The sequence below is a fragment of the Columba livia genome, chromosome 10 (assembly GCF_036013475.1).
Source record: "Columba livia isolate bColLiv1 breed racing homer chromosome 10, bColLiv1.pat.W.v2, whole genome shotgun sequence".
Classification (NCBI taxonomy): Eukaryota; Metazoa; Chordata; class Aves; order Columbiformes; family Columbidae; genus Columba; species Columba livia.
This window is the reverse complement of record NC_088611.1, coordinates 4,117,989-4,135,915: the sequence shown is the minus strand read 5'-3', so window position 1 is coordinate 4,135,915 and position 17,927 is coordinate 4,117,989. Positions and strand designations below refer to the sequence as shown.

Genomic DNA, 17,927 nt, shown 5'->3' with positions numbered 1-17,927 from the left:
ACAGCTCTTCCCTTACCTTTTCACTCTTTTACAAAGGTCTTTCATTTCCATTTATTAGGAAGACATTTATACATCTAAAAATGCTTTTTGGCTTAGGATTTATCATCTGTGAGCGCTTCATGCTCTCAGTAGAGTCTTTAAATTCTTTTTGAATGGTCTCTTTTGAAGAGTGCTCTGTCACCTGTGTTAGATCATGAAAACCCAAGATCTGTATTTAATTCTACTTTTGTACAGTGAACATTTTGGGTGAGGATTTAATACGCCTTCATATATAAACGGTGGTTTAAGCCATATTTTTTTTTATGCCAATGTGAACCTTAGCTGATGATTCACTTGTACCCCTATTCCATATGCTAACTCACCTCATATTGTATTTTTTTACTGTGGTATTTGTATTAGACATGTAATTCAAAATAAGTCTGCTGTAGAAAACACGGAGAGCAAAGCTGTAAAATGTTCTGCTGTTTAATACTGTACATCTATTAGTGTGCACACTTAAATGGATGTTGTAAACAGGACTCTCAAACCAGTGGGTCAGTGAACAAATCAGCTCTTTCATGTTTGTATAGTAAAAGTTCAGTGTGAGAATTTTACAGCAGTAAACTTTGATCCCTTTTATCGCTGGCTGTGATATGATTATTCCCATAAAAACAGGCAGGAAAATAAGCAGTTATGTCCAAAGACAAGATTATGGGAGGGGATACATCCATACTATTAAAGATGAAGCCATATGAATTTGTTTATTCCTAAGACCAACCACAGCAGAAGATGTTAGCCAATTTCTTGCAGGGCTTGCAGCTAGATTTGTGCTATTTTAATTGATAGATGTACCACTTTACCTCCTCCCAAATGCTTTCTGGGCTGTCTATCTTCAGAAATCTGGGTTGGAAGATACAATCTGGGAACAGTGGGTTACTTGAAATAAGTAGTTGGTTGAACTCTTCTAAATGCTGCTACTACTGCTGCTTTGTCTTGTGGTGGTTGTACTAATGTAACAGGACGTTTCGTGGTGAAGGGACTTGTAGCATATATTTACTCCTTGATATTATCTACTGCCAATCCTTGGCTTCACATTTGTACACAAAGCCTGCTTTTTATTGGGTCAAGGAATGCCTTGAAATACTCAGCTCTTTTTTTTTAACTCATCTTCTGTGGTGATGAAAAAACCATTCAGGAAGGTATTCAGGATGGATATATCAAAGCCTGCATACAATAGACATATGAAAATAACAAGTAGAAAATGGTAATGTTATTTGCTGCAATACTCAATCCAGTTCCGCATCATCAGCTGGGTGATTTTAAGTACTTTGTATAAATTATTAATATTTTTGAATCTGCACTTATAAAAGACCAATTTTCATTATCACTGTGCTTGATCTGTACAAACCTTAATTTTAGAAAAGGTCAGATAAAACACTGGAACATTTCCTATTTTATCAAACTACTATACTGACAACCCTGTTTTTGTAGACAAAATGGAGTCGTATTTTGAATATGAAGGTTTTTTTGGTTTGGTTGAGTGTCGTGTCATCCCCCTACCCCCAGTTCTAATTAAGTGAATGCTCCTCCCTCTGGAAGAACACCTAGAGAGCACTAAGAAAGTCATTTTATTCTCAGTAGGAAAAAAGTGGAGATTAGTTATATCAAGTATTCCAGTTGTATTTACTTTATTTACATATAAATAAAATGGTTTAAGTTTTAAAGATTATTTCAAATCTTCTACTTGTTTAAACTGATGCAGCTCCACTGCCTCCTACAGAGCTGTTTCATTTTATCCTGGCAGAAAATTTGGATGATTTCGTATTTAAAAACATTAAAAGGAACACTTTAAAGTATTTATTTCAATTGCAGTAAAACTGTGTGCACGGTTTATTTATTGTTATTCATTATTATTCCTGTCAGTTATGCAACTGTATCCATACTTTAAGCAACTTGTCTCATTCTTTCCTCCATTACAGATCGAAGTAGTCAATACTTTCAAGAGTGGCACTTCCTTTCAGGGGGCTCTAAGGAGACAGTCCTCCGTCACAAGCCAGACCCAGGATGTAACCAATATTTCTAGCCCTAGTCACGTATCGTTATCCAATGCTCTTTCCTCTCCTACCAGCACATCTGCTGCTGCGGCTGGGCGTGAGTGTGTATTCTTAATGCATCAGACCTACAGAGATGCCAACTTACGTAGCAGTCATTTGAGACTAAGCTACTCTGCCCTTTCCCAGTTTGTCCTTTATTTATTATTATATTAGTTTATACATACCCAGAAACACGTAACATGATTACTTTGTGTACAGTAGATACTCTCTGTGATTCATTGCAAGTTTTGTTAACATACTGTTAGGACAGGAATTTCTAGTAATTTTTTTTATCTGGTATATGGAGATTCTGGTTTTATTTGAGGCCTGCTTGTCATGTTTTCTCATTGTCATTGGATATATTTTCTGCTGCTTGTAAAATATGTATTTTAAATGATTCTACAAATATCTAATACTAAGCAGAACAGCCTGTCAGATAAAAGATCATTCCATCTGGAAGACTCTGTACTATAGGTTACTCATGTCCTCTGATCAGCACAGGTACAGCAAGGAACAAGGAAACAGAGAACCTGGTTGATGCAAGGCTAAGGGATTAAGGTTTCCATGAATGGTGAAAGAATGGATTTATAATATTTCAGTTCACTGGGAGGTGAGCATTAAGGAAGTTAAAAGACAGCATTGAAAGAACAAAATAGATGTGGTAACAAATGTCTTTGTTTGAAGAAGCAGGTTTCTAAACCCTGCAATCCTGACCCAGCTTTCTTTCAGATGCAATGCATCTCGTGAAGAGGTAGGGAATAAAGCCTTTGAAACAGCTGGTAAGAAAGGGCTGCCTCACTAACAGTTGCTCAGGAAGACTCTTACCAATGTAACTTTGCATTTGTATTTCTTCAGGACTGTAAGCAGCTATTTTGTTTTACAGCATAGCCAGCATTAAAAGAATATTTATATTTATGGAACTCACTTTACAAAGTAATGCAGTATATTCTTTATGCAAGTTTTAGTGAAAAGCTGGCCAAAGAGACAAGAAGCCAGAGGGAAGGCAGAGACAAGGCAGACAAGGGAAGGAAAATTCCATAACTCTTGCAGAAAAAAAAAAAAAAAAGAAAAAGGAAGCTTGACCTTTCCCTTCAGTTTGAGTGCAAACCCCGTCAGTATTTGAACCTCAAGCATTCACACATGCATTGGAAGTTTTGTTGGGATTAAAAATCAAAGGAGAACCTTTGCTTTTGCTAGGAAGTTCTGTGGAAAGTTTGACCTGCTAACTTTTACTCCACTGGCACCAACTGTTTGAGGGCAGCAGCACAACCCAGAGAAGCCACCCACGTCCCTGAGGTGGGTGTCACAGGCCCTGGGACCTGTGCTGGGAACGCAGAGCCCCAGTTCCCTCATTGCCACCCTGAGCAGGACACAAACCACCACACATGAACCAGCCTTTCAGCCAGGGAACAATTTCCCATAATAGCATTTCTACATTTGAGCAGAAAACAGCCAGCAACTCATTCTGCTGTCGTAAAGGTTTCAATAACATCCTGTAGGCAGCCGTCTAAGAGGACAGATCTAACAAAATTAAAACAGGCAATTTATCTTCCCTCTCTTCTCTCCATTGCAGCAAAGCAGCTAAGGATTGAAGTGTCTTGCATCTTGATGAAGGCCATACTAGGTTATGGGCTGAAGTTAATTAGGAGGAGAAAGCATGATCTGCTACAGTCTTTGAGGCCTCTTTTTATTTGGAAAAATAAAACAAGTCTACAGAACTCATCAGTTATAGCCACCTTTATTCAGTAAAATAAAAATATGTATGATTGATTTGTTGAGCTACCTTGAGATATGTAACTCTGTTGCAGAAGACAATTAGAGATTGGGCCTTTTCAGGTGGTTATTCTGGACTGTTAGTATTTTATTACCACAATATAATATCTGTTTAGTATCAAACCAATGTGTACTTCACATTATAGCCCTTAGGGAAAGTTCTGATTTATTAACACAATGACACAAACCTAATGACCGACAGTGCAAAAGTGAAGGAAAAAAAATTGGGGTTTTATTTTTAAATTGGGTATTTACAGTTGGTTGTTCATCGTTCAGAACCCAGAAAACCTTTCCAAATCCAAACTTCATAGAAATGGCTTTTTTGTGTTTTCATAGAAAATCATAGCAATGATTTTGTGAATTTGCATTTTCTGAGAAAATGCCTCCCTAGGTCTACTTTCCAGCACCCTGCTTAAAATACATGTGGTGGGACAGGACTGACTTCTTTCCTCTTAGCTGCTCGGAATAAAGTGAACCCTAAATTATCACCTTCTTCCTATGGAGTGGAAGAAAATAACAGCATCATTGTACCTCTGATTTTGAAGCCTTTTCCTCTCTTCAGGAATTGTAAAAATATTGCATATATATAGCTATATTATGGGGAGTATCAAGGGAAAACCTTAAAGGTATAACAAAGACAAAAGGGTCTAATAGTTGAAAGGGCCCAATATGAGACATTGTGAGAAATGGTGCTCAGCATGTTGCAACAATCAGGATATTTCAGATGAGCGCCCAAAATGCAGAGGTTCTGATATCCATACTTAATAAAAATACAAGAATCACGTGATGCTTTATCAATAAAAATATGTAAGTCTGATTTAACAGAGCCTTTAGGCAGTTCTTTACTAATTGTATAGCTTTTGAATATATGGGTCATTGAGACACCTCACCAATCTGTAAGATTTCTTCTGCAGATTTATAACAACATTTTGGAATTTTTTAAAAAATTAGTTTTTTTCCTAGTTATTTTGGGTAGATAAATGTTTGATTCACAGGTTAGTGCATGCTTAAAAAGAAATCTGCCTGTCAAATGCAGCCACATCTGGAGTAGTTTGTGAAACAGATTAGCAAATTATTAACTGAAATTTTCAGCTATTCCTAAATATGGCATATTCAAATCTTTCATAGGGTTGTGGAATACCTTCATTAAAAGCAATTTATACAAAGGAACGTTTACTATAGTACTAAAGTTTCCCTAGTTATGCCGATACCTTTTACCTGTCACTGCTTTTTTGCCAATAACAAATTCCAAATTTCTGGATGTCAGCATTAATTGATAATGATAAGGCCCGTATTGTCAGTCTCTTGTGTCTTTTGAAAAATGTGAACATTTCTGATAAAAGCAGAAAATTTCCTTCAATGTAAACTAAGCATACACACACATTTAACATGCGTGCAATTCAGCTACAGAGAATGTAAACATAGAAGAAAATAAGGCTCTGTTTGCAATATGGTCTTGGCCAAGTTCTCAGGTCTTGTGCCATGTGCGTGAACCACAGACACACACACAATCTTCTGTCATCAGAAACCTGTTGGACTACGGAGTTTTGAGTGGGTATAGATACCAGGTTATCTCAGACCAGCTTTGGTGAATATGTATTTTATATGCGTTTCTTTCTACGTTTTATTTTGGGAAAAGAAAATCAGATCCAGTGGGGCAATGCAGCATCTTTTTTGCTTTGGAAGCTCAGAATTAGTAACACAGAATGTTAAGTTGTCCTTAAAATTAAGTATATTCTTAAAGTCTTTGCTACTACATTGGTTAATTAGGTAAAGGATGAGTAGATCTAACTGTACACAAAGTAAACAAGTTATTCTTTATTCTAATATGTTTATATCTGGTTCTCAGATGTTGTTTATATTATCAGTAGGTAGCTCCTTCAAAAGAACATGGTTTCAGATTTTCCAAGACAGACGCATATTTAGTATTCCTGTGTACTTGTTCACCCTCCTCCTTCCCATTCTCATAGGTAGTTAATACTGTTCCTAAGTGGAAGCAGCCAGGAACTGCAGGTCCCTTACAAACAAACAAACAAAACAACCCACACCTTTCTTTCATAAAAGGTTGTAATGCGAAAATATTGTTGTGTAGGAAACATTGGGGGAACAACAAAGAAACAACAAACCCCACCAAAAGGCAACTTCCCAGATCACGAATGTGCTGTAGATTTAGTATTTGCAAGTTCCTTTTTCTTTGTTCTGTTGAGGTCTGCCATTTTTTGTCTGATAGTTTTAGAAGTTTTATAAATCACTTACGCTTACATTAAGTGTAACAACGGTGGCCTCAAACACGCCACTTGTAAGGAAGACACAGGAAGAAATACACAGTGATGACTTCAGCTTTCATAGCAGCCAATAAAAATTTTGCCAAATGCAAAATATTCTCAGAAATATTTTTCCATCATACAGATCTTTGAGGGCTTTTTTAAATTGTTGGTTGATTTTTAAAAACTCTTTTCAAGCAACAGCAGCACATAGTAGCATCCTTAAGTCTGTATTTTTGCTCTGGTTCACTTTTTGGAAGGGACTACAATCTGCTAAAGTGGGGCTAATTTGCATGGAAAGACAATTTTTTTCGTTCTCCCTTTAATTAAAAAAATCGTTGAAATTAATCAGACTTGCCAGGAAACTGTCATTTATAGGTAGAAGCTTCACACATGCAATATTTGCCTCAGAGTGGCACAGGGGCGTAAGCATCTGTAGATTGTGTTAAGCTAATATAAAACATTCAGCAAGCTTAATTCTAGTGCACATTACAGTCCATTTACTAATAGATAATTTGAAAGAGAGAGCTTAGTTTAGCTATTTGTAATCTGTTGTGTATGAAAATCATGTTCTTCTGTATCAAGAAAAATGACTTACTGTTCCAGCGGCCTTTCTATATTTCTTACATATTTAGTTTCTTATAAATGTAATCATGACTCAGCTGGACAAACTTTAAAACTAAAACTTAAGATAAAATCTGAAGTTTGCATGCATTAACCTATTTTGATAAATGTTAAGGCAAAGACTACTGTCCAGTATTGATCTCTGTTCAGATCTGGACCAAACCAAGTGGCCACCATAGCCTTAGTGAAAATGGCAGTAGCTTTCTGTGGCAACATGCTGTACTTATCACATCAGGAAATGGAACAAGCAGAACATGACTTGAAACAAAGTCCACGTTTAAAATTATGTTTAGAAAGGTTCCACCATTTGGGAACATCACTAAACTACCACCTGATAGAGACAGAGATACCACACTAAAGCGTAGAAGTTCCCACCAAAATTTCACAATTGTGCTGGGATCTGCTATGTGAAAATTGACTTCTTTATATAAAACCAAGTCCTCAACTGGAGATATGGTACAACAAGAAGGGTCTGATCTCATGCTCTAAAATTCAGTGGAATAACAGTCATGCAAACTTCTTGTAATATGAGACTCAGGCCTGAGGATTCCACAGAATATGTAGGTATTCTGTTTTCTTCTCGCTACACGTGGTTTGACTTTTCAGCAGCACTTATTGGTTTTACTTCATATTTATGTAGGAAGAGAGTAGCACAGATAATGTTACACATCTGTTTCACTAATTAAAGCAGAAAGCTAGAAATTATAATTTTTCTAAAATTTACTGTGTTTTTTTCTTTATCTTTGAATTTGCTCAACTTGTGCATCATACAACCCAGAAGGTACTAGCCACAACATTTACAGGTGACTCCAATCCACGCAACACCTCCTCCTGAGGATACCTACTCTGATTTTACTCACCTAAAACTGAGAGGATTCAAAAATAGAAACAAATATACTGAAGATGTGCCTTTTATTTCAAAACTTTACATATGTGACAGTACTTGACCAAACTCAGTTACCTTTGTATAGCTATAGTCTTGATATAGAATAGTATCAGTTGCACGAAAGAGTTGGCATCTCTTTGCAAAACTGACCTCTTGTTTACAATTTTATACTAATCACCTTACTGATCTTTCAGTATTGAATTTATTTGCTTTTGCAGTGCCCTACTCTCTACTGTCTGAATATTAAATGTGTTTGTTTTCCCAGAGGGCTAGAGAACATTGGACAAAAGGGTTCAGCAGGAGAGAGTGAAATAAAAAGAGGTTGTGAGTCTTTAACCTTGAGCCTGAAATGAATGTGAACCAAACTCAAGATACTTGGCTTATATGAAGCCAGGTAAACATTCGAGTATAAGCCCACACACTACCAACCATAATACACCTGTTGATGCTTAACAAGCCTTGTGTATTTTGCCTAGATTGTTGTACTAAGGAGTGCGATTCTGAACTTCATCTTTTTCTTCTGATGGGAAAAATTTGTAGTATCTAAAATTCTATTTCTCCTATTTTTCTTGCCTAATGCAGTATGATAAATCTAACTTTCAAGGTGGGATGAAACCGAAGAGTTTTTTCTATTACAGCTACAGAGAAGAAAGAAGTGGAAACTTATAGCAATGTCAAAAATGTCCTGAAGTGTTGTCCCCACAGTCTTTTGTTTAAAAGCAGTTCATTTTTTCCTGTTGTCTCCATTACTGTGAGAAAAGGGAGCTGTATCACACTGTTTGTCTTCCCTTGGCATTGTCAGTATCATAAAGAAATATCATTACATGAACTCTGCATAGTTCATAACAAACCAACACTTCTAGGTTCTATCCATCATGGGTATGTCCCTGCTTTTACATGCTGTACAACCATAACAACATTATATGAAGTTCATCCGCTTTATTTTATCTTCAAAAAGTAATGTGGGCTTTGTTTTGGCAGAGCTCCTAATTATTTTTACACCAGATATTACTTCAAACCTTGAACTTAAGCATGTATTATAAGAATTTGTTGCTGTTGGGCCATGTAACTCTAGGTAAATAATATTTTTTTCAGTTCTTATGTTAAATACAGTAGTTAGTATTACATAGAAATTAAAACACCACCTTTGTATCCAACAAACCCTCTACCTTTGTTTCCACCAACATAAGGAAAGAAGCAAGTTTTGTTCCTGTATGCGATAATTGGATACATTGGGGGACAGACTATCAACAAGATTTTAAATTCTACTGTAGTGCAGAAATTCTGTCACTGAATGCAGTGTGACACTAACAAAATGTTTTGTTCAAGATGCCAAACTAAATATACAAAATTTCAAGTTGGGGAGGGAGTTTCTCCTTAAATAAAAAGTTAATGGAGAATATATATACATCTCTGAAACCATAGAGAAATTTTAAGAAATAAAGTAGTTTTCTACAGTTCCTTAGTGAAGAAAATGTATTAGAAAGCTAACTTTATATATTCTCAGCTTTAGGGATTTGCCCAAGTTGGCCCTTACCTTCCCATTCCATTCAGAAGATTAACTACTTTAGGCATCAGCAGATCTGAACTAGTTTTCCAGGAAAAATCATTATGAACAAGTACAAGCTATTCTAGTAACATCTAAATGTGCCTGCAAGACTCAAACGTGCCAAAACTTTGCCACAGATCTTCACATAGTGTGTTGGGACTGCTGGCTGATGGTACATTCTGCAATTATAGCTTCAGATTGTTGTGTAAACAGATCGAAACAAAAGATGTTAGTATCATTTTTTCTTTCAATTTTTAGTTACTGCAGAGTACCCATTTCAGGTCCTGGCAGGCAAATTTTCATCATTGGCTTTCAAATACAACCTAAATCTACAGTTTTCTCTCAGCTGTGTAAAATGTTAGCTAGCTAGATTGGCTAAAGGTTTGATATTAAATGCAAATCAGGACCTAAACTGTGGAATTAAATGCAATCTAGATTCTTCCCCTACTACACAACTTGGAGCCCCACAAATTGAAATCAGCCCTTCCCTTGCTAACCTGTAGAGGCTTAAATACAGTTTGTGTGACTTGAAGAAAAGCTTTACTTTAATTGGACTCTGCTGGATCTGTTCAAGCATAATAGCAAATTGCAAACCTTTTTTATTTAAGTAAAAATTTAATTGACCTTTGTTAAAAAGAACCCAGCTGGCAAACAGAGTCTAAATCTGTGCAGTAAGAAGTGGCTGTATTCAAGAGAATGAAATAATTCTGTTTGTTGATAAGATACGCCACTGAGATGACTTATTTTCTTTAGATAGCAGAAATCATAACTTTGCAGCAATGCCACCTTATAAACTCATACTATAAAATAAGCATGTTACAAAAAGTTTCCTGATTTAAAATAGGACAATGTAGTAACGTGTTTTTAAGATTTCTGTGACAAAACATACTATTTTTTCTTTGTTTAGACCTGATTACTTTGCACTTTAAAATTCAAGGTAGAAAGGCATAGATAATGAGGGAATTAGGATGTCACCTCTTCTCTATGAGTTTAAATCCTTTCTTTAGTAATGCAAATGAATCTCTTATCCTGATCTGTCTGTTCACTGTGCAGAACCATCACACAGCACAGCACGCAAAGAGATTCAGCTCTCTTAAACCCCTGGTTTCTAGGTCCCGGTGCTCCGTCAAATAGGTGTTAGGTACAGTAGATGATTGGGGTGTGTAAAATTTATTCTTCTTCCTGTTGTCTTGCACTTCTGCTAACCTCCTGGATCTTCTACTATCCCAAGAGCTGGATAAGCTGTTCTGTACCACTCCAATCCTCTTATTTAGAGAATAAGCAGTCACATGAGCTACTTTTTGTATTGTGCCCTGCTGTTACCAAAAATACGTATAAAGAGAAGGGAGAGTATTTGGACTGACCAAAGGCCATGTATCTGAAGATGGCATGACTTCTGCTATTAGGATTTTCAAAAGGTGATGAATATTCAAATTTAGAGAACAAGGACAAAGGTCAAACAGATGAAATATAAGTCAGCCTCTTTCTCAAATGTGCTGAAATTCTGTACAACTTGGACAACTCCAACCACAGGATCAGCTAGGTCCCACAGCTGTAACACTGTGACCCCTTGCCATTACTAAAATATAGTCTGGAAAATCAGGAAAGGAATTAAACCTTTACCAGTGAGCAGTGTATTAGGCCAACCAATTATGTGCAGCTTATTTACATGTAAAAAGATACACATACCAACCACCAAACCATTTCAGATGTGTGTGGAGAAGCTTTCACAATGCCTGCTTGCACCTTTTCTGCCTCTGCCTGTGTTTTGGTTTCCCCCCTAAGAAATGCTAAAAATTCACTCATGGACTACATGAAAGTAGAAGGATAGAACTCATACTTAGTCATACAACATTTGCCAACAGATCACGTTTTGCCATTCTGTTTTTTCCTCTCTGCCCCCTCCCACCCCCTTCCAAAAAAGTTATGTTTTTCTCAGCAGTAAACCACCCCAAACTTCACTTCTTTTCTGAACTGGTGGGCACTGGGCTATAGAGAGCATCCCTGCCTCTACCCGGCCACCAGGCCTGGGTGTCCCCAGGCCGCAATGCTCCTCGCTCTGCTCCTCTCATTTCCTCCTGGAAAAGCAATTTGCACTGTCCCTGCCACTCCAGTGGGCTGAGTCTTGTAGTTTATTTTCACCTGTGGTCTTACTGTCAGGTGGTTAATGACGTTAGGTTGACCTGACTTAGTTTAAAGACTGCATATATGGCATCAATTGTGTCGCTTTCAGCATTTAACTTTACAGTTTTACAACTGAGACACAGAAAATGAAAAAGCTTGCTGTTTAACAATGTAATTCAATTGAACCCAACAATCAATACATTATTTTATTACATGTTTTATATCTATTAAAAAGTTAAATGGCTAGAACAGTGGGTCTATACTCGAGTGTTTACCTCACATATGCATGAAGGAAAAATAAAAGTTGGTTCAACAATACTATGTTCACATTATCCAGGCTTCCAAGTGTAGTTGTTGTGTGCAAGTTATCTCTGTTCATGTGGTAACTGTGAATTTTTTTTTCCCCCTGTGGTGGCATGATTATGCTTAGTACTTTGTCTGCTTGGCTTTTTGTGCTCTTGGCTGCATTCATTTAGATTTTGCTTTAAAACATTGATATTATAGTTTTTACACTTGGCTCCTGTGTGTGTCTCATACGTATCCATCCAACTGTGTCTGTGTTCTGTGCTTTTCTGTTTGTGAAGTGTGATATGTTATGTGTAATGGGGTTTTTTTTAACAATACAAAAGAGACTTTTTTAATTAAAAAAGCCTTCCTACTTACTCACTGCAAAACTATCAACATGCATGGTTTTACATTTGCATTAAAATTAACATGGCTTGTCTTTTACTAGGGATGTACCACACGAGTGGACGTTCGCTTTCTTTAACCAGTACTTCCCATCAGTTCTTTGATGGCTTTAAACTTGATTTATTTTAATATTGCAGTTGATACAGATATTCAAAATGCACATAACTGAGCCACTCGTTTATGCATATAACATCCAGAGACTATGGACTTCAGCTGCCTGCACTGCCCTAACCATATGCTACATTTTTCACAAAATACTCTCTAACAGAGCATTGCCCTTGGAAGGTGCTGCCTCTGACGCCCCTTTCCTTTTCTCCCCCAGATCCGCGTCGTGAAGGCATTCCGTAGCTCTCTCTATGAAGGTTTAGAAAAACCAGAATCTAGAACCTCTATTCACAACTTTATGACTCATCCTGAATTTAGGATAGAAGATTCCCAGCCCCACATCCCACTCATTGATGACACAGACCTAGAAGAAGACTCTGCTCTCAAGAAAAACTCAAGTCCACCGTCTTCACTGAACAAGAACAACAGTGCTATCGACAGTGGAATAAATCTTACAACTGATACAAGTAAATCAGCTACCTCTTCTAGTCCAGGAAGCCCAATACATAGCCTGGAGACATCACTTTAGCTGAAAAGGTCACTGCAAAAAAAAAAAAATCGAAATAAAATAAAGTAGAAAAACCCACAGCAACCGAAATATATAAATATATATCTTAAAAACATTGCTGGCTGAAAAGCTGTTTGAACTCTTATTCACTCTGAGACAAGTGAATGAATTGTTGATCACAATGGTTTTGGGGAAAGAATGAATGGCTGATTTACATACCCCCCCTTGTTCCCTTTCAGAAAAACAAAAACAAACAAAAAAATCCTCCTGCATGAATGTACTGTACACTTCTGGCCCTTCTTTCTCTCTTTTTGTTTCTTTTTAGTTCCTTTCTTATGTTTTTCTCCTGAAGCAGGAACTGCAGAGGACTTCTTTCTGAGGCTATTTATCCAATTCACTGGTCTGTGAGTTTTTTGAAATGCTTGTGTGGCATGGACTCAATTGTATAGATTAATTTAAATAACTTTTTTGAAGTTGCAAAGCTTAACTTGCACAGTAGATTTGCACCAGTTGGACAGAGGAACTTAAACATTTATGAGACTATATATAGAGATATATACATATAAGTATATACATAATTAATTATATATATGTATATATCTATCTATATATATATAGTTATATATATATAAAGTTTCTTTGTTGGCATGTTGCCTTGTTTCTGCTCAAATTGCTCTGACTATTTTAACTTATTTATGTCCTAAAAAAGAATGTAATTTGTTTACAAACCTGTAGATAATATCCTTAACTATCTGTAGGGTTAAGAAAGCACTTCCTGCCGAAGTAGTATAAAAATGGCTCAGCTCAGCTCATTGAAAACGTCTGTAATATCGCACCCTGGATATTTTATTACAACCGTGTTCTGATTTCTGGCTGATTTTTTTTTTGTTGTTAAATAATGTAGATACTGCTAGTAAATAACAAAAGAAGCCAAAATATAACACATTGGATGTAGCATTGTGATCCTATATACAGGGAGGTAAAACAGGCTTCCTTTGTTTCAAATAAAAATCAAAATGATCAGGTTCTCTCTCCTTTTATTTTTTTTCCCCCTTCTGATAATCTGCTTGAATTTGTTTTGGTGCAACGTACAACAATGGAGGCTATTTCATTCTTTAAGCATATGGCAATGGCTTCCAAAGCTATTTTAGAGAGATAGTATCTGAAACTGAGTTGAGTTTATAAATATAATTTAAAATAAGTTATATTTGATTTGTCTATATGGAGATAAAACTAATGTTAAAGTATTGTGATATATTGTGTTAATCCTTTTCAGTTAGTAATTTAGGCAATTCTTTCCTTATTACTTACAAAGTATGGGCTGTTGGCATTTTGGATGAAAATCACTGTAGGTTGTTGCTTTGTTTTGTTTTTTTTTTTTTAAGAAAAATATAATTTCTGCACTATTAGGTCTGAATGAAACTTTATTAATTGTATATTAAGATGTGCTTTGTGTGATTTTCTTTTTTTACCTAAGCTTGTCTTCCTGTAGTCACAAGGTATACTGTAACACAGTAATATGTTTTTTCATCTTGAGCTTTCTACAAAGAAAGCTGTTTTGAAAACCTGCAGTATGGAGGGTGACAAATATTTTTCAAGATGGTAACAGCCCTGGTAACTTAAAATTTATGAGCTTCTATAACTGCTATGTCAACCACTTGAATGCTAAGCACTTTGTGGATCACAGATTTTTCATAAATAATTTTTGTATTTAATATAAAGTTTGCTTGGAGACTTTTCAGCATATGATCTTTTCCATAACTGTACAGTGCAAAAGACATTTTGAATCACACAATCGATTCTGCCAGATGTGTTGAAAAACACTCTCAAACTAGCTTGATAAATTGATTTGTTAAGGCGTTACTGGTTGTCTTAAAGTTGACTCCTAAAGTGGTGCATCTCTGCAGTCACAAGAACTAAACCAAGCCAGAACTCTCCAAACCAAGCGTAGACTCATGGCCAAACTGCAGACAGAACTCAGATGTTTTCAGGGTGCATCAGGACTATTCAGCCAGGTAAAGCTCTAATCAGCTTGACTTGCCAGCTTCCGGACTCTTGTGTAGAAGCTTGAATGTTTTTGGCTCAAACTCTTAGTTTGCTCTCTGATCCAGACTTTTCAGTGAACAACACAACAGGTCTTTGAAGGCGTAGACAACTCTCTGTTCCACAGATAGTGTGACCCGTTTCTTAACAGTAAAAAGCTAGCATGAAAACATCGTTATTTTAGGTAAGTCCTAGCAACAAAGTGATTGAAAATCAGTCAGGATTGTTCGCTTTGTAAATACGGTGATTAACCTTTGTACAACATGTATTTGGTTTCTATGGCCTATTTGGGATATCATATTCAGAAGAAAAAAAAGTGTTACCTATTTACAGGGAAGCCTCTAGCTTTGGACTTGAACATCTACAGAAGCTATTAATACTGGAACAATTTAATTTCAGCATCTTAACACTGACTGTTTGCCTTTTTATTTTCAAACACTTCATATTTTTTCTTGGTTTCATTTTTTTTTTTAATTTTCCTATAGGAGTACTCCTCCCTGAGGTACCATTTTCAGACTTGAAAACTGTTAAGAAAACAAACACTGCATTCTGTGTATATATAGCAAATCATATATAAACTGAGATGCATAGAAAACTTGGGCTTTTGTGAGCAGAGACTGTGCTTTATGTATATGATAAATTATAGATCTCTTTTTTTAAAGCAGAATAGCTATGACCTTTCAACTACAAGTCGTGCATCACAATTCCTTTCTTTTATTGCTTGACCTCTCTGTGATGGGAACAATGGATCAAAAACCAAAATGATCAGTTTGTTAAAATTCCCTGCAATATATAAATGCTCGCTCTCTACGTACTGTACTTAGCAGCATGAGATTTGTGGACAACAATACAGTGGTACATTGGCAATCCATCCCACTAGGGGTTATTAATATATGTTCATTCATCTGTTTTTATGAATTTTTTTATCTAGACAATAATTGTAAATAAAGAACTTACTCTGTCTGTTCATTTAATACTATGCAAAAGGTTATGCTTTCTATTGTTATTCTTATTCCTACAGTGTGATGCTGGAATGTTTGTGGTTTCAAAAAAAAAAAAAAAAAGACAAAAGTAAGTAAAAAGTAAAATATGTGATGTAAATTATTTTATAGTTTGAAACAAAATGATAAAGTTTTACTCTTGCTGCTTTCTGTCTAATAGATCTCTCTTGGCAGGAGCACAAGTGGAAAATTTAAAGAAATAAATTCACAAAGCAGCATGAACAATAATGGTCTGAACGTAACAGCTTTCTTTATTTTCACCTGAAGTCATTAGATGTAGCTCTGGATTCCCACTGGGATGTTTTCATGTGAAGGTGTATGTAGATCTGGGCTGGCAGTAAGAAGCCTGCTCACCAGTCAGGGCTTCCACTTTCATTATACCCAGCTGATGAGTCAGCCCAGAGGGCTTTTAATTCATTGTCCGACTATGGGTCAAGCTAACTTGGTCCATGGTGTGGTGGTGCAAGGTGGTGGGAGTGGCTGATGTGAAAGCTGCAGTGAAGTCAGCTGAAATGGAATACAGAGTAAGTAAAGAATAAGTAAAATGGAAGAAGACCCTGTGCATTTGCATAAGAACAAACTAGTTTAATCTTGGACCAACAAACATCAAAGTCGGTTTTCCTGTCACTTTGGCCCATATGACATATTCCTCCATTTAGATATATATATATATATATTTTAATTGCTCTCCCTATCTGTTCTAGAACTGTGGAGTTCTGTCCCAGACTCAGATCCTGCTACTTAAGACCTTAAAAACTGTGTGTATGCAGTGCCAGGGGAAAGCGAGGGAATTCCCATTCTGGTGCTCAGACCCTCAGCCAAGGAATTATGGGGGGTTTTGTTTGGTTTTTCCTTTTTTTTTCCTCCCACCTTAGACTAATGTGGTTGTTCCATGAACTATTCATCCAATACAGCCTGTGACCATACAGTATTATTGCTCTAGCAGCAGCAAGGTTTACAGATGAGCTAAACAGACATACTGGGTTGAACTCCTCACACAAGGTGGGAGGTAACTGTTGTATAATCTCATTTTTAAAGGTAAAGTCCTTCAAATTACAGATCTTCCTGTATTCTCACGTAGATTTAAAGCTTTTATCCACAAATTCTGTGTGACAAAGTATTTGTTAGTGGCCAAAACTACAATGGAATAGTACTACATTGGGAGAAAAGTTACCAGTAAATAAAAATATATTAAACACAGTGAATTCAAGCAAAAACCCTACAGAAGACAGTTGTGAGTTAAGATGGATTTCTTGGATTAATGGAACTTTACAGCTGCTTTGGATTTAAACTGTTTTCTGCTTTGATTTTGTGAGCTCAGTCTAAAGAACAATCTGAAGATATTTTTCTTCTCTGTCACTCATCGACCTCCTTCCTACACATGTAACTTTATTTACAGCCCTAGTCCAAATGCTTTTTGGCAGGGCTCTTCATCTCTACAAAAAAGTCTGTGTGTATTGAGGTGTTGCTAAGAAAGAGCACTGGGATATGTTAAGCTTCTATCAGAGATCTGTTTTATGAGCGGCACCTTTTAAAGATTGTGAAAAGTACTTTCTTAGCACTGCATGGATGAGAACTGTACATGTAAATTTAAAAGAATAACAGGGATGAAATTCCCCACTACACCAACTTCCTATTCTTTGTATCAAATTGGAGATTCAGAAGGGCACGTAGTATTTGAAGTTATTAGTCCTTCACAGAGAACTTAAGACTGATATTCTGATGCAAAAAAAAAGAATGCCAGATTTTATTATTGGTATTCTTTTGTTCATACCAGGTATAGCGCTAAGAGGATAACAAGGGTAGTCACACATGCCTAGACAGAAAATCAGGTGCTGATCATGTATGCTGATGCTACCCTAAATGCCACCATAGGTATTTGTCATGGCATGCTGTAGTGACATGCAGTGGGCAAAATGGTTCTTAAATAGTGGAAGGAGAGCGAAAAAGAGAAAAGCAGGGAGAAAGGGGAAGAAAATACAGGTGCATATATAGTTCACTATAAACTGAAATGAAATAAAATCCTAATTGCTTATTATTGGCTTGATCTAGATATTGAGTTCTAAAACAAGGGTTAATCAAATAGTATTCTTTCTCTACCAGCCTCTTCCAACTGAAGTCCAAACTCTTGAATAGGCTGAGGTCCCGAAGTGAGGGCTAGACCTCCAGTGGGAAAACACTGGTTTGAAAAACCTTTGCTCAGCTCTTACCCCAAACCTGACATCTCTCTGACCAGAAGGTTGATGAGAAGTACATCATCTCCAGAATCGCCTTCCAACGTATTTTTT

General features: G+C 36.4%; 1 protein-coding gene across 27 annotated transcripts in view; it reads left to right on the top strand.

The window, feature by feature from the left end:
* ATP2B2 (ATPase plasma membrane Ca2+ transporting 2) overlaps window positions 1-15,867 on the top strand; it is a 388,530-nt gene extending 372,663 nt beyond the window's left edge. For 12 of the 27 annotated variants that reach the window (XM_065074475.1, XM_065074474.1, XM_065074473.1 and 9 more), the window contains 2 exons: window positions 1,959-2,045; window positions 12,305-15,867. In XM_065074475.1, the coding sequence (XP_064930547.1) occupies window positions 1,959-2,045; window positions 12,305-12,616 (399 nt within the window). In that variant the 3' untranslated portion in view covers window positions 12,617-15,867. Of the gene's footprint in view, window positions 1-1,958; window positions 2,131-7,884; window positions 7,941-12,304 lie in introns of all 27 variants that reach the window. The other 15 variants (XM_065074477.1, XM_065074476.1, XM_065074488.1 and 12 more) reach the window with 3 other exon arrangements.
* Window positions 15,868-17,927: the final 2,060 nt, after the last annotated feature.